The following is a 27,710-nucleotide window of genomic DNA, read 5'->3' on the forward strand; positions in this document are numbered from 1 at the left end:
AAACAAACAAGGTGGCTGGCCTGAAACGATGCCCGATTTGATGGCGATTAGAAAATGTTTGCTGGGGAAAAGGCAAGACTGGATATGCCACGTGTTTTAACGGCTTGTTCCAATATATAACACATTCCTCGTAGACTTCCAGCTGTTTTGGGGCTTGCGGAGATACTATCAAGTCCCTCGATGTGCAAGATACAGTGCAGTCAGAAAGGAAAGTCTCGAATAGAACATATCAGCTGTGAGACATCGGTAGCGCGATATAGTTCGCCGCCAAAACGAACCCTCATGTCGTTTATTCAGAATCGTCGTACCCCTTACTACGCATAGTAAGGTAGTTTATTTCGTTCCTGTCATCTAGCTGTGGTCGGTGTTTCACATGGGTTCTCCATCCACGAAAAGTTCAAGCGTTGATCTTTTCAGACGAACGAACCCCCAACAAGGTTCAACACAAACCCGAGGCTTTCAACGTCAACCAATCACAACCCGCCAATCCCTCTCCCATTTCCTAAACGGGAACAATCGCCAAAATCTCGACCACTGCATACCTAAGGTACCCCTAGACGTAGTCAGGGCAACACACCGCCACATCGTCTCAATACCTAACAACAAATACGACTCGTTCGGCAAGCGGGAAGTCATCAGTGAACGATGAAAATATCATCTTGTCGAAATCCATTCCATACCATACTTCCACTGCTGCCAAGCAGTTGACACTTGACAGCGCCGAGCTCTGATGCACCTAGGGGTATACTAGCATTGCATTGCACTGCACTGTGGCGTGCATCAATAGATGTCGCCGGGATACCTACCTCTAGATAGTAGGTACAGCCTGAGAGAGAGGGACAGGCATCCAATCCGAGCAGCTTAGGGCGTGTTCGTTACCACAGTAAAAAGTTAGGAGGGATATTGCATTACTGTGCAGATTCTACTGCATAGTACAGCTGCACTCCTGCAACATTAAGGCACGCCAAGACCTTTTACCTTACTGAGCTATGTTCGGTATATATAACTATAACCCCCCCCCCCCCCCCCCCCCCCCAGTAGTCCGAATCATCTTTTCAATTCTTCCCTTCTATAACCACTACAGTATATACACTGTGTAATTACTGTGTAGTCCAAATGGTAGCTTTCAATTGGGAATAGCCTCATTTACCGTCTTTAGGAATTTTTTTTTTTTTTTTTTTTTTCAAGCTTTGCGACGGTAACCCCCTATATTATAGGGGTGAAGCGCTATAGATGGTTCTCAACTACGTTCCTTACTGCACTACGGCTCAAAATCGAGCTGTAGTATAGTAAGGAAATCGGTTAAGAATCAAGGAGATTCTAGCCCTCTGATTGGTCAAATCGACGATTTGGAGAAAGTGTAGGTGGTTGCAGGTGGTTGCAGCGACCTGCATGAAAATTAACCATTTTTACTGCGATTTACCGAACACTGCGCAGTTCAGTAAGCTAGTATGCTTACTACGACCCGAACCCTGCAAATCTGAATACCCTCTAACTTTTTACTGCGGTAACGAACACGCCCCTCGTCCCCGACCCGGATAATCCGACTGTGTTCGATTCCAATCCGACTGTGTGGGGGCCGTCTGGCCAATAGCACAACCATATTACCGCCCGCCAATTTCCCACCAAAATGACATGCGTGCAACATCTGCACCAAAAGTTATCAGGAATCACATATACGAGGTTCTCTAATATTGTAATTTACGTTAAAGGTATTAAAATCGTAAAATTTATATTTATACTAGTATAATTATATCTACTAGTATTAGTAGTGCTAACTCGATTAGTAAGACTAGTACTATTACTATTGCTATTATTAGTACAATAATTACTATAACTACTACTAGCTAAACAGTAGTAGTTGGTATAGATTTAAATATAGCTAGGAGGGAGGAGGCATCCCTTAATATAGTTAGTACTAATATTAATACCCTTAATATACTAGTAACGGCGGCGGGGGAGGCTAGTAGTAGTATTATTAATTCTAGAGCTCCCATAGCCGTACCTCTAACTATACCTCGCATTACCGTAACTCTCTTAATTCGTAGAGTTGTAAATAGAATTATACCGCCTCCTATCTCGCGCTCTCTACTTCTACCCTTACCTTTTATTCCCTTTAACTCGCTAATACTACTTTAGTTATCCTCTTTTTCTTAGGCAGTAGTTAGATTAATACTTTAGAAGGGGTATTGTAAGTTGGATTATATCTAATACTAGAGGAGGAGGGGGCGAAACGAAGTATAGCAGGTATAGGTTGGGCACCGTTACGAACCTTCCAACGATTAGTAATAATTGGGAGGGGGTTTCTCTCCCTACGCAATACTAACCAATCTATAGATAAAGGCTATAAAAGTTTAGTTAATATAATAATTATATTAAATAATAGAAGATTATTTACCTTCTTTAGTTTTAATTACTAATATTTATCAATTATACTTTAAGGTATAGTACCGCCTATATTTATAATATTAAGCAAATTATACTAGTAGGGTAACCTATATTAATAGTTAAAGTTAGTAGAATACTACCCTCGTACTTTAATTAAATTACGCTATTTAGTAATAATATTACTAGCGAATATAGCTTACTATTGGAATAACTCAAGGCATATAAAGCTAGTAATGAACTTTACCCTCCCTAACGCAATATAGTTATACTTCGCAACGCTCTTTGAAATCTAATAAATATACTTACTAGCAAAATTCTCTTTAAAGCGCTTAAGGGTTTCGGTAATAACTCCTAATAGCTAATTGAAATTAATATAATAATTCTTAAGTAGTACTTTTAATACACCGTAAGTACCCTCTATACGGGAGGTTATATATATATCAAAATTGCGGTATAATCTAATAGCGAAATAGGTAAATTTGTACTTTAATAGGAGGTAAACGTAAAGAAGGTAGTCGGTTATAGCTGTAAAAAGAGGGATTAGTAATTATATAAATAATAATAGAAAGATGTAGTTAACGTACCTTTTTACTTAGGGAACTCCCTTAATAATACCCTCTATTGCTAATAGAATCCCTCCTCTATATTAAAGTAAACTACCGCCTTCTAAACTCCTAGAATCCTATTTACGTTAGCGAGCTAATTACGGTCTAAACTGCTAGAAGCTTTACTACTACTATTAATAGGCTAGTTGTAAGGGTTTTTAACGCTTAATTTTAAATAGTACTCGTAGTCGTCCCTATTAAGTATTATAGTAGTAACGCAGCGGGCGTTAAGGTCTTCGTTGGTGGGGTTAATATCTATATAAGAGTAATCCTTATATAAATAATTCCTATCGCTATTTTAATTACTTAGTACTATACTATTAAAACTACCCTCCTACTTCTTCTTAACGTTGAAAGCGACGTTCTTTATTACGTACCAAAGATAGATTTAATATTGGGTAATAGGGAAGACTGCCCGGCAAGCCTTTTTATAAATTTTATTGTAGTTTATAATAATAATTAGAGGGGAGGGGATACTATACTTTAAGAGTATAACTTCGATTTATTAAAATACCTACGTAAAGCAAACTTCCTTCTCCCTGCTTAATAAGCAGTAAGCGATATTAAAAGTTATATATATAGCCGTTACATTATATATTTGAAGGAGAGGTATGTCGAATTTGTTGATTTTATACGTATAGTCCAAGCTTATAACCTCTAGATTCTTCCTCAATTACTCAATATACTAGGGATAAATTTAGAATATTTTCTCTATTAAATTATCCTCCTTGTTATTGTAACGGTAGACGTTCTTATAAATACCTTCGGTTTTAATTAGATTATTTAAAAATTGTTAGGTAGGAATTAGAGTACTAGCTAGCTTCTATTTATTAATTGCTAGTATATTGATGCGGGAGCATCGCATGTATAATTAAATCAATTAACTAGAGTAGACTGGGCATGGCTGTGAGCTATGCCCACCCCCGATGGAGGCACTGGCATTCCCAGGCACGTGTCTTGGCACGTGCCCGGCTGCCCGGTCGCTGGACCTGCAGATTAGCTGCGGACTAGCGATAAGATAAGGGAATTCCTATAAAGGGATTCCCGCGCGGGGCGGCCTTCGGCCACGCCTTTCTTCCTCTATTATCTTCTTCTTTAATATTACAGATTACAATAAGCATCGTAGTATTACCCTATCAAGTGGTAGCTGTAATTAAAAGGTTATAGTAACTATCGCGAACAGTATACTCCTCGCACCCTCATTCTAGTAAGTTCGCTAATTATTTATTTTGCGAGCTTGCTAGTCCGATCGAACGATCTTCCGTTACAGATAGTAACGTCGGTCCTACAATCACCCTTTTATTTTAGAACGGATCGCCGATTATCTATTTCGCAATCTTAAATAGTCCGACTGAACGATTATCCGTTGCAGATAGTAGTATTAATCCTACAATTACACAGTCTATCGATCACGTATTATCTAAACAACATTATAACGATTACCCCCCGCTTCCTTACCTTATACTATTACATTCGCATTGGTTCGCATTGAACGAGTATATTGAAACCTCTATACTACTCCGATCCGAGTTTCTTTAAACCTTAATGCGACAGGTTACCTACGATTTACTTATCTTCTAAATAATTATCGTTTCCTCCCCTCTTTAAAACTATTAATCGTTTATATAGAATACTATTAGCGATAGACCCTAATCTCTTTATTTATCTCCCTTACTATTACTCAAATATACCCTAATTGTAAGTAAGATAAACTTCTACTAATAATTCGGTCGGTAGTATTTATTATAGTTAGTAAAGACCCCCCCGACTAAGCGATTGTTCGTCGCTCGCCTTGCAAACTATTGGCACCTACGACCTATAATATTAAATACTTAAGTAATTAATCTATATTACTTTAATATCGACCTAATAACCCTATACGCAATATTACCCAAATTCGCGCTTTTATTTATTACAATACTAATTAATTATAATCCAAACCCGGTATTATTAGTACAATTATCTCTAGCATTGCAAGTACTCTCTTTCCCTTAAAATTTCGTCGGCCTTTAATTATTAACCTACCCGAGACTCTTGCGCCTCCTAAGGCTTCCCCTTAGAAAAGGTCTTCGCCCTACAATAATTAAAATATTACTACCGTTGGCCGTAGTAATAATTTAAACTCTGGTAGTAATAATGAAGTCCTTAAGCGTATTAATAACCGGAAGGTCTGGAAGCGCCTGAACTATATGGACGCTATAACCAAACATCTGGACGCAAATATATACTAGATGAAGAACGAGATTTATAAGCAATTCTAAAAGAACTCCGCCGCCGCCGACGTTAGAGAAGTTTGTATTAACGACCTTACTATTTAAATTAATAGCCTCGAAGTTAATATAATAATTAACTATTAAGAATTATTAGTTGTCCTCGCTTTACGACTTAAATTGCTTAAAGGTAAAGAGAAAGCTATAGATAAGGACGAGTAAATACTTAAACGCTTCCCTAATAATTTATTAAATTAATTTAATATTACAACTATCTATTATAGTAGGACGGCCTTAGTATATTTAGACTTAATCAATCTCAATAACAGCGAAGGCCCTTCAATTAAATACTAAAAGCTAATTGTTGAGGAAACCGACGAAGGTTCTTACATTGATATTCCGTATAATTTGCGTCAAAATCCTTGCGTTTAAGAGGTTATCCCAGCTTTCGTTGGGTAAATCCCTGCTCGACTCTATACTACCCGTGAAGGAAGTCCGTTGCCTCGCCCTCGTATACGTGTCACCCCAATAGGCAATACCCTTACCAATAAGATTCGCTATAATCCCCGTCTTACCGATATATTTTATAACGATATTAAACTTAATAAAGATAATTTTATAGAGTTTATTAACGGAGTGAAAGACTGCGATTTAGAACTCTAAAGACTATTGAAAAGATAAGCCAATATATACGAGAGACATTTCCAATAAATTAAGGACTTCTATACTAAGCGAATCTATTTTACTGCGTACCTTAACTTATCCTATAATAAATCTAGTAAGGTAACTGCGGAATATATTATAATTAAGCGAATTGAGGAAGTCCCTATTATTTTCTTATACCCAGTTCGTACTACTCCCCCCGATGTTAATATCTATAATAAGGTTGCAGATTCTTTTCTTTTATCCAAACCCAGTACCGAAGCTACTAGTAAGGCTGGAGGAGGCGTACCCCCCTCTCCTCCAAATATCCGCCTAATTGCAGCCGCTCCTAGTAACTCTAATAACAGCGATAATACGGATAATAATAGTAATAATAATAGTCTATATTCTATTAGCAAGACTAGTCGCTTTACTAATTATAAATTAACCTTCTTTAAGGCCTTAAATATTAATAAAGATAAGACTAAATTCAAGCGAGATAATATTAGTATATTCAATCCTTTCGCTAATAACCCTAATAATATAAGTATAATTAAATTTAATAGCGACCTCATTTATACTAATACTATTATATTTAAAGATCGGTTAATCGCTCTACTTAAAAACGACCCTAATAGATTTATCTATAAATAATTTATACGTATATAGCCCTTTTTCTTATAAAGTGCCGTTTATATATAGTAATATAATTAAATAACCCCTAATAAGTATTATATTTTAATTACCGTAGAGCAACTTACTTTAACTTTAATTAAAAAATTTATTCCCAATATAACTATAACTACCCGGAAGTTTAACGCCGGAAGAATCTTATTATACAACGTCTATAAGGACGAGAACGTAATTATAATATATATCCTTAAATAATTACATCTTACATATACTATAGGCATCCTAATTAAAGACGGTATAAATTAATAGGGCGTTATAGTTTAAATTTAGAATAGCTTTAGTACCGATATAAAGACTATTATTCGCCCCCCGCCGGCGTATAGCAATACTGAAGTATACTTCAAAGAAATCAAAAAGATTCGAGCTATATTCCTTGTTATAGCTAGAAATAAGTACGTAATATCTAACAACTAGGTTTACAACCGTAGCCGCAATCCTAGCCGCAATTAAAACTATAATTATTTGCGTAACTCTAATATTAATTACTATTATAATAATTATAATAGCTATAATAATCGCGATTTTAGTCGCAATTGTAGTACTGAGCCAAACTGTATTAACGATAATTGTAATTGCCCTTTTGAATGTAACCGCGACCGTAACGGTAGTTACGAGCGAGATTGTAGCTACGACTGTAACTGTGCCCTTGAGCGAAACCGCAACCGTAGCCGTAATTATAATTAGGCGGATTGCGCCTACTATATTAAGGAGGGCTCCGATAAGAGCGATTTAGTTAATTTTATAGAAGATTACTTAGATGGATATAATTCGGATAGTTCGGTTTACTATATATATAGTAGCCAATTGACTTATTCTAAGTACCTAATAGTATTCGATTCTATAAAAACTAAAATAGACTATACTAAAGAATATTAAATTATAAATATTCGTATAGATTCTATTCTAACTATTACTAATAGCGCGAAGTTCTATAAGTATTAAGATTGTAAACGGACCTTCCGATTTCGAAATAACTTATTCGAACATTTTAATATTTACTATATTAAGTCTACTACTACCTATAAAGAACCTTTAGAACCTATTTATTATACTAATACAATTATTCCATTTGAAATTTAGGACGCCATTCCTTAAAACGATAAATTATCTAAGAAGGGCCCTATATCGAACTTTATTTATCTCTGAATTATTACTAAAGCTACTCTAATTTCTAAAGAGGTTAAGATTTACGTAGATCTAGGCGCAGTAAAGATAATCATTGGGCGAATATTCCTATAGACTTTCGAACATTCGATTTCGACTAAATATTTAATAAGGATTAAAGGAGTAGGTAGTAAGTTAATTAAATTAATAAAATAAGTAATATTTACTTTCTTCTTCCCTAGAAGGGACTCTAAGGGTAAGCTTATCCTACTTAGAACTATAGCGGTAAGATAGGTGATTAACGAGTTGGAACCTAACTTCTTATTGGCCAATAGTTTCCTTTACCCCCGATAAATATATATCGACTATTAGAAAATTAAAGTTAATCTTCTATAAAATAATTTTAATATAATATTCAAAGTACTTAAATTATCTAATTATTACTTTTAAAAAATTGTAACCGAGAAGAAAGTAATACTTCGTTTAGGCGAGGAATATATAGTTCTAATTTACTATATTAGCCTTCCTAAAGATTGAAGCTTTCTTTTCGATTCCTTTTACCTTATAGTAGTTAGTGCGGTTATTAATACACATTTACTTAGGGTCGTATTAATAAAAAATACATTAAACTAAATAATTACTATTCTACACAAATAGAAAATCGGTATAATTACTAAGTATAATATAGATAGCTTTATTATAATATCCTAGTTAAATATTTGTGAAATAGTAATAGTAGTTTAAGTACTAAATATAATAGAAGATAATCCGCCCCTTTCGGTTATAGAAGTAACGGAGGTAGTATATTAAACCTACTTTGTACCGGCTAACGTAGATTTAGATATCGAATTTAATAATATTATCCCTACGAATAATATTACCTCTATAACTAGCTCCAACTTACTAACTAACTATGCCCCGAAGTTTAAAACTCCCTACTCCGAAGATAGTGGAAGCCCTATACCTAACGGTGCTAGCCTCCTAAACTTATTAAATAAGTAATTTACCTTTAGAATTTATATAAATAGTAAAGCCCTAAAATTAATTATAGAGGAAGGCGTATATATCTTTGTAGGTAGTAGGAAAGTATTAAGGGTATTAACCTACTTTATTTAACAATTCCTAAATTTATAGAAAGAAGGAGGTTTAATTAACGTCCCTAAGGAAGATATAATAAAAATTCCTCTAGTTAATAGATAGTAAAACTATAAAGTAGCTACGCGTATATACCCTATTAATAAGAAAGATTAAGCGGTTATCGACGAAGTTTTTAATATACTTTATAAATAAGGTAAAATAGATTGGGTAAAGTATGCTACCCCTTTCGCCTACCCTATTTTTATAGTGTAGTAAGAAATTAAGCTCGATTCTAAAAGCAGACTTATTATTAATTTAAGAGTGTTTAATAGCCTAATTATCCCGGACAATTACCTTCTTCCCCTATAAGGAGAAATTATTACCTTTATATATAGAAAGGTAATTATAATAATTATTAACGTAGTATCCTTTTTTTATTAATTTAGTATATAATAGAAGTATAGGGACTAATTTACTTTTATTACCTATTATAGTCTTAAATAACCTATTATAGCTTAAATAGGGTTTAAGAATACATTTACTTACGTCTAACGATTTATAAATATACTATTACGCAACTATAAGGACTATTATCGAATTTATATTAATAATATTATTATTACTTCGGATTCGGTTAACGATTATTTCTAGTACTTAGACGCTATTTTTATATTATTTACCTTAAAGAATATTATTCTATCTTTTAAAAAATTATATTTTAGGTACCTTAGTATTGAACTACTAGGCTTTTATATAAATAGCTTCGGCTTTTCAATTATAATAGAGCGAATTTAAATATTTAAGAATCTAGCTTTCCTAAATAACTTAAAAGCTTTAAAGCAATATATTAGTAGTATAGGCTTTTTATAGTATCTAATCCCGTACTACACTTAATTCGTAGAGCCTTTATAGAATTGTAAGGTGACGTTGTTAGCCGAAGGCCGTAAAATAAGTAAAGTTGAGGCGGGAAAATTAACTAGGCGAGTAGCGTATTGTATTTACACCTACTATACCCCTACCCAAGCCGAGAAGACCGCCTTCGAGTCTTTTTAAAGCGTTATTTGTAATAAAGGTACTATTTTGTACTATTTAGACCTAAATCGCATAATATTTCTCTAAATCGATAGTTTACTCGAGTGAAGATTCAGTGTTATAGTATTTTATTTAAAAGAAGGATATAGCTGGTCGGAAGGATCTTTAATCCCCTTCTTCTAAGTCCTGCCCATTATATTTTTAAGTAAAGTACTAACGAAGGCTAAAATATAATATAGACCTTCGGAACTAGAGGTAGTATACCTCGTCTAGGCTATAAAGAAGTTGCGTATATAGTTGTACGCGTATAATTATACTATTATTATACTAATTAACTATTTTATAATAAAGGGAATAGTCAAATAAATATTATTATATATTACATTAATAAATAGAGTTAACCGCTAGTTAATTAATATTTCTATTTATTTATTAGAGTATAAATTTAAGGTCTTTTATATCCCTAGTAAGCTAAATTTTATTTTAGACGCTCTTAGCCGCTTTAAAATAATTAATAGGAACAAGAACCCCAAAGGTATTACTACCTTCAACGACGTTTGGACCGAGGATAGGGCGTTCTTCTTTAACGATATTTAGTATATATTTTCGGAAGTCCAAATAAATATTAAGCTACGTAGAGTATATATAGTAGCCTATACTTCCGATAAGAAGTTCTTTTAGATAATGGAATACTTTAAAGAGTATTGGAGGATTATTAAAGACGGCAACATTATTTTTTCGAAGCCCGGTTATCCTTTCTTTATAAGAGACAGCCTTATTTATAATTAATAAATCAAACTAAGCGGAGGCTCTATTAATAATTTATATATTCCCTATAAGTATGTAAAGGATGTGTTGGAAGCTGCTTACGATAATAAGTATTACTTCGGCCGAAATCGAATAATATACGACCTAAAAGGAGTATTATTTACTAATAAAGTACAACTCGTTAGATAGTATATTAAATACTACCTAATTTATTAATTGAACTAAACTAACCGCAATCCGCTTATTGAGGATTATTAGCCTATTAAGCTAGAAGAAGCTCTTCTAATACGAATTATTTCGATTAATTTTATTGTAGGCCTTCCCGAAGTATCTTCTATCGATACCTTATAGTAGATACCCGGCTATATAACGTTTAATATTTTATTACTTATTATAAATAAAATTTCGAAGAGATTCCTATTTATCCTAGGGTATAAGAAATATTTAATTACCGAATAGGGTATTATTATAATCCGTATATTCCTTCTATATAATTAGGGATTCCCGATTGGAATAATCTTAAATAGGGATTGGAAATTTATATTGGCCTATTAGCGCGGAATATAAATTGTAATAGGAATTAAGCTTTTAATAATTATAGTTTACTATCTGTTAGGCAATAGAGTAGTAAAATGGAAGAACTAAATTGTGGAGATAGTTATCCGGTTCTACGCTTTCTACTACAATCTAGGTTATAATTGGCTACTTATTATTCCTTCGCTTTAATAGAACTTTAATAGCGCTCTTATTAAAAGTATTAAAGTCTCTCCTTATAAATACCTCTTTGGGTATAAATTAAAGGGATTAATGGATATTATTATTAGCGCTTAGGATTAATATAATATCGGCAATAATCCGGCTATTAAGGATTATATTTACTAAAAAGCTTAATTGGCTATAGACTTCGCTATTACCAACATTAAACTTCGTTATAATACTAACTACCGCCAAATAGAATTTAAAATAAATAATAAGGTCTTCTTAAAATTTAACTACGGATATTACCTACCCGGCCGTCTATTATAAAAGACTTCCCAATAATATTCCGGACCCTTTATAATTATCTAGAAAATCGGCCGGCTAATTTATAAATTAGAACTACTACCGAATATAAAGATACATCCGGTTATTTCAGTAGTATATCTTACTGCTACGCTTTAGGAGGATGATCCTTTCGGCTGGACTGTTCCCCCGCCCGGGCCTATCGAGGATTCCTAAAATGATTCTAATTTAGGTTCGGACTCTGAAGTATTGTACTATAAAATCGAGAAGATAGCTACCTACAAGTGGGTTGATGGGAAAGTTTGGTACTATGTGAAGTAGAAGGGATATAGCTATTATAATAATTATTGGAAGGATATTCGGGACTTAAAGAACGCTAAGGATGTAGTGGAGGACTATTAGAAGTATCGTCCAGACGAGTGTAAAAGGGGAGCCGCTTAGTTTTATATTGACGGTCAGTGTAAGGTCCGCTTTGTTGATGAAAAGGAATTAAAGGATGCGCTTCGGTAGCATTCGCCTAGAAGGAAGTAAGGGTATTCCTATTGAGGATAATAGCGTTGTCTTTGTAGCGCCGGGACTTGATGCGGGAGTATTGTATGTATAATTAAATTAATTAACTAGAGTAGACTAGGTATAGTTGTAAGCTATGCTTACCCCCGATAGAGGTACTAGTATTCCTAGGTACGTGTCTTGGTACGTGCCCGGCTGCCCGGTCGCTAGACCTATAGATTAGTTGCGGACTAGCGATAAGATAAGGGAATTCCTATAAAGGGATTCCCGCGCGGGGCGGCCTTCGGCTACGCCTTTCTTCCTCTATTATCTTCTTCTTTAATATTATAGATTGCAACAAGCATCGTGGTATTACCCTATTATATATTGAGAATATTGCGCTTAGTAATTATAATACTAAACTCCTTATAGATGGATAAAGTAATATCGGTTGAGGAAGTCTTTAGTTACTTTATTATACGAAGGATACTCTCCTCCACCTTGCTAATATATTGAAGTTGGCGGTTGGCGGCGTAGTATATTGCGCTATCCGGATTGAGGTTATATATATAAGTAGATACTATAAATGTAAATTGCTATATTATAGATTTGGCGGATAATACGAACTTTGCTTTCTATTTATAGTCTTTTTTTATATTGCCCGCTAACGGTCGAAGGGTAGTTTCGACGGTCTTATACTTTTTATTATAGTATAATAGTCCTTTAAAATATTCGAAATTATACTACGCCGGCTTACTATAGTAGTAATTACTAGCGCGTATCTTAATAACCCCGAAACCGATCTCGGTAATTGCGATATTAATCTCTTTAATAGCGGCGTCGACGTCGGTCTAAGACTAAGTAGAAAGCTTATCGAGGGTGGGCTCCCCTTTACTAATCGACTTCGCCTTATTTGGTATACCTAACTCTTTATCTAACCTATTACTCGATAATAAGGAGGATAAGGAGTTTGAATTTAAGGTCGATAAGGAGCGACGACGGCGGGATAGAGCGACGGCGGGAGCTGGAGATGGCTTCTCCTCTTTGACGAGCTTATTGATATTGAGAAATTCTTTATTATTGTTGCGTAGTTCGGTTTTGATCTATTTAAGAGAGGGAGTCGGACTGGGGGTGCGTACGGGCGCGAGTATAGGGGAGGAGGCGGTTAGATCTACGATTTTAGGTATTTCTATAGTGCACGGTTAATTACTATACTAAACGAGAACCCCCCCCTTAATACTATATTTATTAACTACAATGGTAAATAATAATAGCGATGGCGACGGCGATGTGCTCGATTGCTTTAATCGTTATTACTAATGTATAGAAATATTACTCAATATTGCTCGCTAGCAAATTTAGCGGGCGCTGATATGGTGGCTCACGATTTGCCATTGGCCAGACGGCCCCCACACAGTCGGATTGGAATCGAACACAGTCGGATTATCCGGGTCGCTCGTCCCTGACAAAAAAGGTGGCACCTTTTGTTGCGCTCATCGCCCATAAACTGCCCGAAAAAGTGCCACTTTTTTTGTCAGGGACGAGACGCCCTTAGGCGATTCAATGTTACACGAACTCTGAACCTAGGTAGCGTGCCGTAGTTTACCTACCTACCTACCATTGTGTAACGCGAGATATGCGCTAGAGATTCAATTGATGGGGCCGTCGATGTTAGGTCCCATGGATGTGGTGAAATACCAGCCTGGCGGATGCCTACCTCTATGGTAGCGATGCAGACTGCAGTGGACTTGAACTTCAAGGGTCGGTAGGTACGATGAGGGGTGGTACCTGTAGCCTGCCTGGAGGTACCTTGGATTGCTTGGATTGTGTACAGCGGACTCAATTCAACTCTGAAGAACAATCATTGCCCTGGGAGGTAAATATCGTGGGAAAAAAAAAATAAAAAAAAAAATTTTTTAGAGAAAAAATCTGTTGAAATACGAAATAAAAGGAAATAACAGGAAATAACACCAAGATCAACCCAAGTGGACGCCGGTCTGTAGACCATGAGATGTTAGTACTTACTTGGCTAGAGGTACATATGTCCACGCCAGTTAACCTTCTTCTAGGTAATTTCCCTTTCCTGCTTCCAGAGATGTTCGGTCCCGTCCTGTGACTACTCTTCCGGTTGTTTATCCAAGTAAACCGGGCTAGGTAGGTAACTTCCGATCCTTCTTGGCGTAAAGGAGTGGGTATCGTAATGAGTGGTTCCCAAGAGGAAAGAAGCAACAACACCTGAAAATGATGGTTTTCGCAAGTCTACCTAACCTCAACGGGTCAAGAACACTTTTTTATGTTTTGTTGCTCTGGATTAGTTACTTAACTTTGCTTTTTCTCTGGAGGATCAAAGTATGGCAATTTCCATTGCGAAGACTTCCATGCTATGGCTTTGAACCAACCTACAGTGAGTGTTTTCCACGTTCTAGAGTTGATGTCCGTCTAATCTGATCAAGACAGCTGAGGTTTTTGACACAAATCCGGATCCGGAATGTGGGATCAAATCTGAATCTGCTATCGCAGTCGGTCGTCGTAGGGTTAGCCCATTGACCCCCTTCCTCGGTTCCTTCGAACCAACTGTTCAAGATGAAAATCCCCTACGATCCTGCGGCCGTCTGTGTGACGTTCCCATTCCCCGGTTGTGCACGCCTAGCGTGGCCTATTGGGGGCCTAGGCATGCTGTGGATGTGAGATCTGCCCCGACCTTCTGGGCTGTGTCTGTGTCTCGATCGATAACTTCCATTCCTCGGCTCCTGGCTTGTCTTTTATGTACTCCACTGGTCGTCAAGGCAGGGGGGGGGGTTCTGAACTCCATGCCTACCTAGCTTATGCGCAGCAACTCAGCAGGACGAACCACATGATGGGTGAAGTTACGTACTGACGAGTCGTCGATGATGACTGCGACAGCACTGGATAAGGAATCAATCGTCTCGACATCCTTGGTGAGGGTTATAGATTGATGTCTAGTCTCGTACTGTAGTGCCAGGCAGTGAAAATTATGAACCGTGACCTCAACGTTTCCAACAACCACAAACGGCTGGTCTTGAATAATGGAAACAAGATTCTTTGGAACCCGGGGATTACCAATACCACCTACTTCATGATGAGATGGCGGTGGCTTTTAGTGCTTTGTGCCCTTCTGTATTCTTTTGCGTCCTGTGACTGGCTTACCAATACCTACATATGAGATGTCACTGAACCTATAACGCATTGATCAGGTGTCAATATGGATTCATTCGAACCCCTGATATGTGTTGCTGCATCTGGGAGAGGGGATGTTGCATCTCAAAGGACTGGTTAATATTAACCGTGCTTTTGACCATATTGGTAGGGGTACGTTTGGGTTTTGGCCCCCAAAGTTGCTGGGGCCATAGTGGCGAGTGAAGGTATGGGAACTGAAAACTGGGAAAGAACCTCGTAGAATGTTGAGGCTGTGCTTTTTCTTGAAGACTTTGTTCTCGTTTCTTGGGAGTGATTTGTTGTTTTCTCTTCCAGTGTCTTTGCGATCAGACACTGGAAGTCACTGTCAAGGGATGATAGATCCCATGGGGTCCTGGCGCCATGGCGGCGGGCCGTACGGGACAACCTGGTCTATGGGGCCGATCGTGACGGTACGAAAGTAAGTGAGATAAAGCTTGTTCGTCCTTTGAGTGCCTAATTGCAAGACAGCCACACACAGTTTCATATTCGCATTCCGGTATAGCCATCCACACCAACCCAGAGGGAACATAGCAGACTACCTCTATTTTGACCGCAGCAGGGTGGATGGGTGGGTGTAAGGTCCCTCTTGGCCTTGGCTCGTTTATCCAGTAATGTTCCATGCGTGTACTTGCGCAGAAGGTCGGTATCTTTCTTCCCTAGGGCGGAATTCTAGGACCTTGCAGCTATCCTTGAGCTAGACGTACAGCATCAACTTTCCAAGAACTGCCTGGCGTTACGTTGCCACATGGGTTGGGGTTCCAATGTCGAGGCAGCTCGTTCGTTCAATGTTAATATCTGTCCTGATAGATACCTATGCAGAAGAAGGGTTGTTGAGCAGCTCTCCTCTACCTTTGATTTCACCAAGCCACTGAATTGGCAATCAGGGGCTGTGGCTAAGTAGGTAGGTAATCCTGTTCGTCAAGCCGGACCAGGGAAACGGATGGACGTAAAGAGCAGCAAGTTCCTTCAGGCACTGCACCAATGGCATCGACTCGATGGGTTTTAGGCTGCTCATTCGACAGAACCTACTGCGTCGGTACTGTAAGTAGAGCGTAGTACAGGCCATTGCGGACATGTGTTGCCCATTCTCACCTCTCGATACCTTATTTAGAGGTAGATAGACGGTAATGAAGACTCAAGGATCTGTGGCGGTACATGTTGACCTCTGGCCTCTCCTGCAAAGCACAGGTTGTGGTGGTCAGCGGCGTATTATTGGATTCTAATGGTTCTGTAACCTTATAGTCTGGCCAAATCTGTACTGACCGGTCGGACTCTAGCGGAAGGAATGATCGGTCTTTGTGACCGCACTCAACATGTGGCAGACTGCTTGTCAGTAGTTGGACCAAGGTTGCGATCGTGGGGGAAGGATCCAATGCTCGTACTTGCCATTAAATTTCGTCACATAATGGACGCAAAGCCCCAATTTCTGAGCTTGTGTGACCCCAGACTTGTTAAAAGGGTAGCCCGGCCCAGAAGGGCTTGCAGTGAGCATCAGTGGAGGTACCAGGTGCCTTGTACAAGCCGCGCGGCTGGTGTATAACGGCAGATATCAGAATGTCAAGATGTAACTGGGCTTCGGCAAAGGCTGATATTACATTGCACCGAGAGTGGCATCGACGACGGACCTTACAAACACATGATACCAATCGACATACGGGCCGAAATCACGCCAAGTCATTACCGATAAGCCAGCTCAATGACAGGTGACGCTCGCCGGGTTAGCTGTGCCACACAGCGGCTGGGACAGATCGTAAAGTACGATCAGTGAATTGGATGGCTGGATGGAAACGGGGATGGGATGGGTGGTTCGATGTTGATTATTATCCGCATTGCGTGTGGTGGGCGACGGAGGCAGCAACAAGGGCGGGTGGGTGTACCGTATTCGGGGATTTCTGGTGTTCAAGAAGTGAGGATCGAAAATAGGAGATATGGTCCGTGTCATTTTTCATGGTCAGCCAGGGGCATTCGAAGAGTCCATACGCACTTTAGTACTAGAACTAGTATTTGATGTGACGAATGGGAAAAAGTGTGAGTGTTGAGACAGCATTGGTCGGTAGGACGGAATGAAGACGTCGAGGTGGTGGAGGCCGATTTGGACGGCCCAACGCGCCGGACCGGAGTTGGTGGAGTAAGCAAGTGCTGATAGGTTGGGCCCTCAATACATGTGTGGTCCATCCTTGACACCTGTCACGGGCCGCCTTCTGAGTGTAATGTAACGTCGATACGCGCAAGGGAAACGCATCAGCCACATTTACACCGTGACATCTTGATTACACCTGGCAGCATTGATTAAGTGGCATCTTTCACCTAGGTAGGTGCCTACCCAGCATTGTGCATGCCGCTACACACACACTATTTGAGCATTCATTGCTTCCACTCACTCGCTACCAAACCACCACGGTCATATCACGCTCATCGAGGCCCATCACCCATCGCTTCCACACGGGGCACTGTCTTGGATACCTATCGATGCAGTCTTCAGTCGCGTTCCTCAGCCACCCGCCTAGGTGATCTGCTGGGTCTGGCAGCCATCACCGTCCGCAAGTGAAGGGGTCCGTCCAACTCTGACAGCTTGTCAAGTTTACAGCCACACTTCCGGACTCCGGCCGCATAGTAACATGACACGGGAACCACTGCGGCCCCGACTCCGGCCCCGATCATCACCATGGCTTCTTGCTCTGGCTGTGTTGGCCTTTGTGGTCCTGCTGCCCAGTGCTGGGGCAATGCGCCCCAGTCGCGTGGCTGAGCTCCGCCGTGAGGTCGTCGACATGTTTTACCATGGCTTCGATAACTACATGCGCATCGCCTTTCCCGAGGACGAGGTATGGCCCGCCATCACTCCGTCATCCACTATATGATGTCCAAAGGCCACCTGCCCTGAAATCACCAAGCTGACTCAGCCTTGTTAGCTCCGGCCCGTCACTTGCGCCCCTCTAACCCGGGACGCTGAGAACCCAGGAAACGTCGAAGTGAACGATGTCTTGGGTAACTACTCCCTTACTTTGATAGACAGTCTGTCTACCTTGGCCATCTTCGCTTCGGCGCCGCCAGATGACCGTGGGACGGGACCGAAAGCTTTGCGTGACTTCCAGGATGGTGTTGCCGCCTTGGTCGAGCAATATGGCGACGGCCGTCCCGGTCCTTCTGGCCAAGGCCTGCGCGCTAGAGGCTTCGATATCGACAGCAAGGTGCAGGTTTTTGAAACGGTCATCCGTGGTGTTGGCGGCCTCCTCAGTGCCCATTTGTTTGCTGTTGGCGCACTACCGATTAATGGATATGAACCGCTTGGTCCTGAACATGATCCACTAAGCCCTCCGCCCATCCACTGGCCGAATGGCTTGACCTACGATGGCCAGCTGCTTCGTTTGGCGCTTGATCTTGGGACCAGGATTCTCCCGGCCTTTTACACGAAAACGGGAATGCCCTATCCGCGTGTCAATCTGCGCCATGGTATCCCCTTTTATAAGAACTCGCCCTTGCATGGGACGTTTTCCGGGGACCACATAGTTGATGGGCCTCCTGAGATTACCGAGACATGCAGTGCTGGTGCCGGGTCCCTTGTTCTTGAATTCACGGTCCTCAGTCGCTTGACAGGTGATCCGCGGTTTGAACAGCTGGCCAAGCGAGCCTTTTGGGCAGTTTGGTATAGGAAGAGCCACATAGGCCTCCTCGGCGCAGGCGTCGATGCTGAACAAGGCCATTGGGTAGGCCCTTATTCCGTCGTTGGTGCTGGCGCCGACAGCTTTTTCGAGTACGCCCTCAAATCGTACATCTTGCTTTCTGGGCACGAGCTTCCAAACCGGACAGCCGTTGAGCCAAAACCCAAGGACAGCTGGCTGGACCCCAATACTCTCTTTGTTCCACTTACTGATGTTGAGAATTCCCCTGATGCCTTTCTTCAGGCGTGGCATCATGCCCATGCTGCTATCAAGCGCCATCTTTACAGCGATCGAGATCATCCGCATTATGAAAACGTCAACCTATGGACAGGCTCGCTGGCTACTAACTGGGTAGACAGCCTAGGTGCCTTCTATGCCGGTTTGCTCGTCCTGGCTGGTGAGCTGGAAGAAGCCATTGAAACGAGCTTGTTGTACACTGCCATATGGGCGCGCTATGCCGCGCTTCCTGAACGTTGGTCTATTACACACAAGGATATTGAGGGTGGTCTAGGCTGGTGGCCGTTGCGACCCGAGTTTATCGAGTCGACCTATTACATATATCAAGCCACCAAGGACCCCTGGTATCTTTACGTTGGCGAAATGGTCATGAGAGACATTCAGAGACGATGTACTACGCAGTGTGGCTGGGCAGGCCTTCAAAATGTGTTGACCGGCGAGAGGAGCGATCGTATGGAAAGCTTTTTCCTCGGCGAAACCACGCAGTACCTGTATCTGCTGTTTGATGAGTCGCATCCCCTCAACCACCTTGATGCCGGTTTTGTGTTTACCACAGAAGGTCATCCGCTAGTTTTGCCAAAGGCAAAGCCAAGGACCCGATCACGAGCTTCTGGTCAAAAGGAATTGATAGTGTATCACGACCCTGGCTTTACTAACACTTGCCCGGCACCGCCTTCTGTCACTCCCCTCACAGGCTCAGCCATCGCTGCCAGAGATGACATCTATCACGCTGCAAAGATGTTGGACCTACACTTGTTGCAGCCAAAGAACTTTTTAGGACTTCCGGCAGAGGGTAGTAAGCCCTCCGGCCAACATACATCTTCTAGGAAGCCTATAACCGAATCGGACCAGTTCACGCCTTTCCCCTGGTCTCTTCCACCAGAAATGGTTCCACAAAACGGAACGTGCCGCAAAATCAACCAGCCGGTCGAGATGCTGCTCGAGTTCTCCTCCAACGCGCAAGAACTCATTGGCGGCAGCGCCTTCAACTACCTGATGGGCACGCAGAACCTCGAGCGCCTCACGATGGACCGAATCCGCGTTCAAACCCTTTCCGGCTTGAGGCTGACCATGCGGCAGGAGGAGGACTCGGACGGTGAATGGCGTGTCAGCAAGGTGAATGGCGTCCTTCTCGGTCGGGATGAGTTCATCGTTATGAACCGAGCCATCCTAGGCGAGGTGTCCGACCCGCGGTTCAACCTCGTTCGCGACCCCGTCAACGTCAAGCTCGTGCATCTACATCATGTGGACCTAGGCCAGGACGAGACCCACAAGGACAAGGCGAAGGGGCAGCTTCACCCCGAAAGCGTGAAGACTGATCCTGAGGTTTCCTCCCAAGAGGAGCAGGAGAAGGAGATCGAAGAACCACAGACAGAAACAGCCAACACCACCTCGGAAGACCCCGCCTCCTCCTCCCTCGGCTCCTACGTCAAATCCCTCCTCGCCAACCTCGCCGCCTCCCTCGACGACCTGCTCGACGGCATCCCCCTCGAAGCAGCCGTCACCGCTCTCCCTTCCATCCTCCCCTCCATCCCCTCCATCTCATCCATCCATGGCGGCAGCACCAAACGCATCAAATACCCTCTCAACGTCTTCATAAACTCCACCGCCGTAACCGCCACGGGCATCGGTGCCGCCCCTCTCCCTCCTCCTCCCCCTCGCCCCTCATCTCCATACATCTCCAGCGGAAACAACCTTGCTCATCCGCGACCCTACCCGCCCTTCGGCCCCGTCCCCCGCGACATGATTCCCTACACCACCATCTATGCCGCCGGCCAGCTTTGTACCTCGTCCTCGTCCGGTTCTTCCGACGAGCCTTCTTCTTCTGAAAAGGACCAGTCTTCGCCGCCGCCTCCACTACTAGACGACTCCATCCCGCGCACCCACCAGATCCTCCTCCTCCGCCGCGGCGGCTGTTCCTTTTCCGAGAAACTCGCCAACATCCCCGCCTTCCCTCCCTCTCCCACCTCGCTCCAACTCGTAATCGTCGTTTCCGACGGCCAAGACGAAGATGCTTCGTACGCTGCTTACTACTCTGCTGGTCAAACTACCTACAGCAGCAGCAGCAGCCAAGGAGGTGGAGGTGGGGTTGGAGTTGGAGGTGGGGGGTTAGCTAGGCCCTTGTTGGATCAGGTACAAAAGACTCCTGGCGGACTGGCGAGGAGGAATCCGATTCCGATGATCATGGTCGGGGGTGGAGAGATGACGTATGAAACGCTCAAAAGGGCCAAGGGCGTGGCGGTGGGGCGGAGGTGGTTTTTGGAAAGTCAGGGGCGGAGAGTGAGGAATGTGATTGTGGACGAAGGGGATGCTGGGGGGGTTGCTTGATTTGATTTTTTTTTTGCCGAGAAGAGCTAAGAAAGAGGGAGATAGAGAGAGAGAGAGAGAAGGGGGGCGTTGGGTTTGGGGTGAGTTGGATTTTATAGTGCAGTGAGATGAAGGGGTTGATGATTACTTGGCGGGGCAGATTGTTTGCATATACAGCGTTGAAGCAGAGCATGTTGAGAATGGGGTGGTTTAGAGAGAAGGGCGAGTATATAGACTATTACAGCATTTCATTTGGTTGTTGTTATTCTCTTTTTTCTTTTCTTTTTTTTTTTTTTTTTTTTTTTTTTTTTTTTGGCTATAATTTTCCCATGCGGTGGCATGTCTCCTGTACATAGGGCATTGAGTCGACCTACTTTGACAACAATTGCTTCAGTTTCAATCAGTGCTTTTCCAGCAGGATGACTCGTGTTTAATTTTGGCCAAGATCATGAGCCAAGACAACATTCTTCCACGATACCTCGCCTCAGACGAAGTACGGATGAAAAGCAGGGTGTATACAGCATACAGCATATGGCGGGCATACAATCACACAGTAGGTATGCACACGCCCCTTGTGCGTAGGTACTTAATGCGTACGACGCCCTCCAGCTCCAATGGGGATTGGGAGGACGGATGCAGGTACACTTTGCACTTCTACGTACATGAATGGTTCTGTAGTCTGGACCTGGAACCACCTTCCTTTTTTCTTGGGGAAAGTTAGTCGTCGTGGTGGACTTGTAGTGTTCGGCCATAGCCGTTCAACTCACGCTCCGTCCCACCTACCTCTAAAGGCAGTTGTTGGCTGTTTCTTGCAATGATGACCTGCAGTTGGAAATTGATAGCCACTTCGACATTTTGTTGATAATAGGAATTAACCAATTGGATGATCCCAAGTGTTGCTATGACGACGAAGCGAAAGATTTTGGGAATCTTTGGTTTTGTTGAGGGCGATATAGAGCTGTCACCGCACAAAGTCGTCGTAAATGGCGATACCGCAATCATACCCTCAAAGAAGAGGAGCACAAAAGAAAAAGGAAAAACCGCTGTTGTACTGCCGTAACTGCTCAGCGTCCTTGTCGCGGTGTTCCTGCATTGGCTCCCTGTAGACATGTCACAGTGAGAATGTTGCGATAAGCTTTGCGTGTTTCAGACATTCGGGTATGTAGCACAGAAACAAGTAGCAAGACGGCCATGCTTCGTAGCGAAAGAAAGGGCCTAGGCAATGGCGGATGATCTTTGCAATGCTGCAATAGTTTCACCCTCACTCTCTCGACGTCAAGTTAACGGTCTATCATGCGCCCACAAAAAAAGACAAACGGTTTTACTCAATGGCATCCTCCTCTCTCACGGCCGAAGGTTGGCTTTGAACCATTGATACCTTCCATTGAACCCCACTTTTTTGTAACGCACCCGAACGCCAGGTAAATGCAGAACCAAAGTCCCCAATCCATCGTGTCCCAACTTTTGTTTGACTGGTATCTGAGAGCAGAACTCAACCATATCTCTCCGTTGGCTTGCCGACGCCCCGGTAATCCGTTGATGTTCAAATCGCGACCGTCGGGTCTGTAACGTTCTGGCTTCTTCCCCGTTTAGATCCAAATCGTGTGTCGAAAGGGCGTATATCAATAGCGAGAATTGTAAAGGGAGTCGTAGATCCTGAGGGGCCAATGTTTGCCTGATGTATAAGGCCGGTGATATAAGACATTGGGTATAACGGTAGCGTAGATTCTGGACGTAAATGCATGTCGTGATGAATCCGATATGGTTTTTTTTTTTTTTGAGTCTACTCATCGGTCTCGAGAAGAGTGGTGACGGGAACACCGCCGAGCTTCTCACGACCCTTGAGGAAAGCAATCTCAAGGATGAAGAGATAACCGATCGTCTCACCACCGAGCTTCTTGACGAGCTCGCCAGCGGCAGCAGCGGAGCCACCTGTAAAAATTGATGTAAGCCAAATTGAACTGCAAGGTTGCCAATGGGGCGAGGCCAGAATCCAGCGTAGCGCTGAGATGGGATTGGCGTGATAGAGCAAAAAGATGGGACATGACGAAGCGATTGCCAAGAAAGAAAAAGTGGGCACATAATGCTTACCAGTAGCAATGATATCGTCGACGATAAGAACCTTCTGGCCGGGCTTGATGGCGCCATCCTGCATCTGGAAGAAGTCGGTGCCGTACTCCTTCTCGTAGGCGGCAGTGACGCAGGGACCAGGCATCTTGCCCTGCTTGCGGACGGGGACGAAGCTAGCACCCATTCTCAAGGCAAGAGAGGGGCCGAAAAGAAAGCCGCGGGCATCGAGACCGACAATGACATCGGGCTTCTGGTGGGAGAGCTCGATCTGGAGCTGGAGAGCGACGAGGAGGGCCTCGTGGGTCTTAACGTCCTGGAAGAGGGGGAGGATATCGATAAAGTTGATGCCGGGAATGGGGAAGTCGGGGAACGACCTCAAGGCGGCCATCAGCTTTACCTTTGTACTGGCGAGTTCGGCGGCGGCGGCGGGGGAGGAGGAGGACTCGAGTCCCGCGGCATCTTGGCTGATGGTGGATTGCGTGTTGGCGGTGTTGTCCTGGGTCGAGGTAACAAGGTCTGCCGCTTGGGGGGCAGATTCGGCGTTGGCGCTCATGTTGAGAGAGAGAAGAGAGAAAAGAGGGGAAAGAGGTTCTGGACGGCTCGCGCCTATCTATGTGGGATATAAAGGAGGGCTGGCTAAAGCAACCTAAGCGTTCGGTTGGTGTCAGACAATGACTTCTCCTAATGGCAGCCTGCGCCGCTGCGGTGACAGGCCACCTAGATTCCGGCCGCGGGAAAGGACCGAAGTGTTGGGGGGGGGCGTGAAGCTCAAGGGTGTATGTAAGGAGTGATAAATGATAGGGCGGGCTGCAGACGCGAGCCGGGGACGAGACGAGGGGTGTTGCTCTGGGTGGGTGCCGATGCGTGCTGGGTATGCGTGCTGCTGTGGGTGTGAATAGAATGGACGGGATAGTCTGGACCTACCTAGGGGACTCGGAACTGCTGTGAGCGGACTGTACGTTCAAAGTACGTACAAAATTCACAAGAATGGCGAGCGGTGTAAAGAAGGGAAAAGAGAGAGAGAGGGAAAAAAGGGACACGGCGGGGAAGCGAAGGGGATCCAATTATCGACCAGGAGAACAAGCGGGCGCAAATCGCAAACACGCACGACGGCGACCTCAGTGAAAAAAAAAACAGAGATGCTAAAATGGGCGGGTCCGGTGGTAGCCGGAAAGAGGTAAATGGAGCCGCGGCACCGTCCGGGGCCCGTCGTAGAGTGGAGTCGGTGAGACCCTCAATGTTCGTCTGAATGGCTGATATCGCAGTATCGCAGTATCGCAGTATCGCCCAACGGTCACCGGCATCAGCCATAGAGGTTCCCCTCTACTATCACGGAGCTATATCACCGAGACGTTGTAAAACCGGCAGCGTAACAGCTTGATGAACCATGGCGAGAGATAGCCGAAGGTACCTGGCATTGGATATACTGGAGGTGGATTTACCCCTTGGATGTGTTGCGCAGTGTCGAGGTTCTGGACCCTGATGGAGACGAGTTCATCATCTTATCAACGTCGGCCGGTGTTTACGTGCCGCCCAATCACGGGCGTATAGCGGGCCAACGACAAATCGGTTTTCAGCACATGGAATCAAGAGGTGATTCGAAATATGACGAGTAGACTGCCAAAAAGAAAGTCTATAATGGGCCTCGTCGGAACAGGCAGGCTGGGTGTAACGGTTTGTGATGGAGTGTGTGTGTGTGTAAGCTCGATGAGGTGCGTGCGTGAGAACTGATGAAGAGAGGGGCTGCCCTGAGTCCATGCAACCAGCGAGGGGCTTTGGCCGATTGGGGGACCATGCTCGCTGAAAAGGTGGGGTAAAGGTGCGGATATTCGGGGGGGCCAAGAAAACTAAAAAGTTCAACCCCATCTGCCTACTGCTGCTGTACGCACGTGCTTTTCGTTCTCGCTTGACGAGGAAGCCAAATTCCCATCCACGCTCCTTCCTGAACATGCCTCATCAAAGAAGAAGACTGAATACACCTCAAGTGCGACTCACGAAACATTGAAGGAAAGGGCAACGAGCAGCAGGCAGCCATCGGCTCGAGCAGCTGAGGATTAGAGGCTATTGGAGTCTTTACCTCCCGAGATTCCCGTCATTATCCGCGCAGTGACACTACCAGTAAGGTACTGCGGTGACAGGCTACTGCAAAGTGTAATCTTGGGCTGAAAACGCGGCATGCACTGCATCACGTACCATCCCTGTACAGCACAGCAGCTGCATGGCAACGAGCCCTCCCCGTACTGGTCTGCAACGACGGCAACACCTTCTTTCTCCATTCATGAATCACATCACCTTCTCAATATCGTGCGGCATCCTATGGACGACCAGATGCCCCAACGTCGCCCTCTCGCTGGCCCATAATACGTAGTCATGTTGTGGCTGCGGGGTGAGAACCTCCAAGGCGTCTCCCTAGGTACTTACCTTTACACTTGTCAACTCGTCCCCTCCTGATCCTCAAACCCCCCACCGGACGGGGTTTTTCTTTACTCATTTGGATTGATTGATAGCACACCACACACAAATGCTCCCGTAGCCGCGTTGTGTTTGTAGTCACACAGTCTCGAGTGACCGTGCTATCTCCATTGGCCAACATAATTAACAAGCTCTCATGCAGGACAATGCAAAAAGAAACGAGCACGGGAGATGACGATGGGAAATTCTCGCCAACATCTGCGACACATGCTCGGCGTTCTTCTGCTCGACACTAGCTACTGTACAAGTGTACGTATGGATACGGACATGCCCGCTGTGGCGCTCTTTTGCCTAAGCGGGGCCAAGATTTCTAGAAGGCCGGTAACCCCAGGACTCCTGCCGGCAACCCCCTGATTAGCCTGCGGGATGAGCGATACCCGACCCAGCAAAAACATCCTGACCGCCACACGTTCACCTCCTCATGGCTTTTCGATCCACGCCGCCACCCCTTGAGGTCCCTCTTCGAGATCCACGCCGAGGTAACTCTACTCACTTCCATCCGAACCGAGTCGTCTTCCCTAGGAATCCCCGAGCGAGCCATATTCTTCATGACTAGACATGGCTATCCTTACGCCGCCATTCCGGAACCGAACACTAGTAAACTCGCTCAGTCCGGCGACGCCGTACCCATGTGCCCGAATTCCGTTGCAGTTCAAGGGGAATGGGTAGAGACCTTCAGTCATAAGGCTGGGCGGGAAATCATGACGCCGCCAGCACACCTTTCGTAACCCACGGCTATACTGGGAAATATATCCTCGCCGCCTCCAGAGCCAAGTGATCTATAGACTCCAGTATATCTGTTGCTCCGATACACAGCAAAACATGGCTTGTCTTCATCAGCCGCCAGAGGCTGTCCCGTGTTGACATTCCTAGCTGTCGGTGTCTGGCACTCAGCTAGCTCTGGCTGATCAACAGATATAGGGTGATTACAACATCCTCTCCAATCACCCAGTGAGAGTCGTACGAGATTTTCGCACTGCCTCCCCTGACACTAGTTGGGTATCATCATCAAGCCGATAGAGGCTGTGAGTTATAACTCCCATCTGTCTTCCGGATGAACATCCACTGCCTACGGGGAATACCCACCAAACAAGCTTACTCACACACATCTTCAGCTTTCTGCTTGGCATCGTCCAGGAAAAACAGTGGTTGCAATCTCAAAAGTGTGTAGGAAAACACATGCATAGAATATAACACCACCACTCGTCCACCATGCACTGACGCCTTCTTCCACCCCTCCTCTTTTCCTTTTCCGCGTGGGTACGCACCCTTCGCTGTTCAGCTCCGGATTACACTACCTAGATACTGCAACATCGTCTTGGCATTGGCACATCCCCCACATGCTGCTGCTGCTTGATGCGGGGGGGATGGATTATACTGCATCGAACAGCGCGGAAAAGTGTGCTTTCCTCCTGCACGTCGACGGATACGTGGACCCTTATAGGACAAAACAAGCATTTTACATTTTGAAGACTCTTGCACACAATGTAGGTTGTTTGGTCGGAATGGTCTCTCAGTGACAGCGAGGGCTTTCTGGAAGGGTTCATTCGCGGGTAGATCAAGTCATATAGATTCATGCAAGAAACGAAAGTGGAAGAAGAAGATATATTTTGAAAATGAAATGAATAAACAGAGAGAAAAATAATGCTAGAAAGAAAACAAGCCGCAAAACGCAAAAAAAAAAAAAAAAAAAAAAAAAAAAATACAGCACCTGGTTTTTCACCACCTGTCACTGACCCAGTTACTACCGTACCTCA

General features: G+C 43.5%; 3 protein-coding genes across 3 annotated transcripts; 2 read left to right on the forward strand and 1 right to left on the reverse strand.

Moving 5' to 3' along the window:
- The first annotated feature begins 17,556 nt into the window (after positions 1–17,556).
- Positions 17,557–21,635, forward strand: gh47-7 (glycosylhydrolase family 47-7). Its single transcript, XM_958635.2, has 2 exons — positions 17,557–18,030; positions 18,118–21,635. Exons 1-2 carry the CDS (start codon positions 17,827–17,829, stop codon positions 21,430–21,432), a joined length of 3,519 nt encoding a protein of 1,172 aa, XP_963728.2. The 5' UTR covers positions 17,557–17,826; the 3' UTR covers positions 21,433–21,635.
- Positions 21,636–22,215: 580 nt separating this feature from the next.
- NCU02090 (adenine phosphoribosyltransferase) lies at positions 22,216–25,136 on the reverse strand. Its single transcript, XM_958634.3, has 3 exons — positions 24,406–25,136; positions 23,503–24,127; positions 22,216–23,343 (listed from the first exon to the last, which is right to left on the reverse strand). Exons 2-3 carry the CDS (start codon positions 24,032–24,034, stop codon positions 23,195–23,197), a joined length of 681 nt encoding a protein of 226 aa, XP_963727.3. The 5' UTR covers positions 24,035–24,127; positions 24,406–25,136; the 3' UTR covers positions 22,216–23,194.
- Positions 25,137–26,160: 1,024 nt separating this feature from the next.
- NCU16334 (hypothetical protein) lies at positions 26,161–26,681 on the forward strand (the record flags this gene model as incomplete). The annotated part of the gene is made up of 2 exons (XM_011395041.1): positions 26,161–26,202; positions 26,268–26,681. 2 exons carry the CDS (start codon positions 26,161–26,163, stop codon positions 26,679–26,681), a joined length of 456 nt encoding a protein of 151 aa, XP_011393343.1.
- Between the last annotated feature and the right edge of the window lie 1,029 nt (positions 26,682–27,710).

This window comes from Neurospora crassa, linkage group I (assembly GCF_000182925.2).
Source record: "Neurospora crassa OR74A linkage group I, whole genome shotgun sequence".
NCBI lineage: Eukaryota > Fungi > Ascomycota > Sordariomycetes > Sordariales > Sordariaceae > Neurospora > Neurospora crassa.

Excerpts from the sequence above, each read along its gene's own strand:
- gh47-7 (XM_958635.2), top strand. The coding sequence starts at position 17,827 with ATGACACGGGAACCACTGCGGCCCCGACTCCGGCCCCGATCATCACCA. Across the intron at positions 18,031-18,117 it reads TCGCCTTTCCCGAGGACGAG|CTCCGGCCCGTCACTTGCGC; the intron begins GTATGGCCCGCC and ends CAGCCTTGTTAG.
- NCU02090 (XM_958634.3), bottom strand. The coding sequence starts at position 24,034 with ATGAGCGCCAACGCCGAATCTGCCCCCCAAGCGGCAGACCTTGTTACC. Across the intron at positions 23,344-23,502 it reads CGACGATATCATTGCTACTG|GTGGCTCCGCTGCTGCCGCT; the intron begins GTAAGCATTATG and ends CAATTTTTACAG.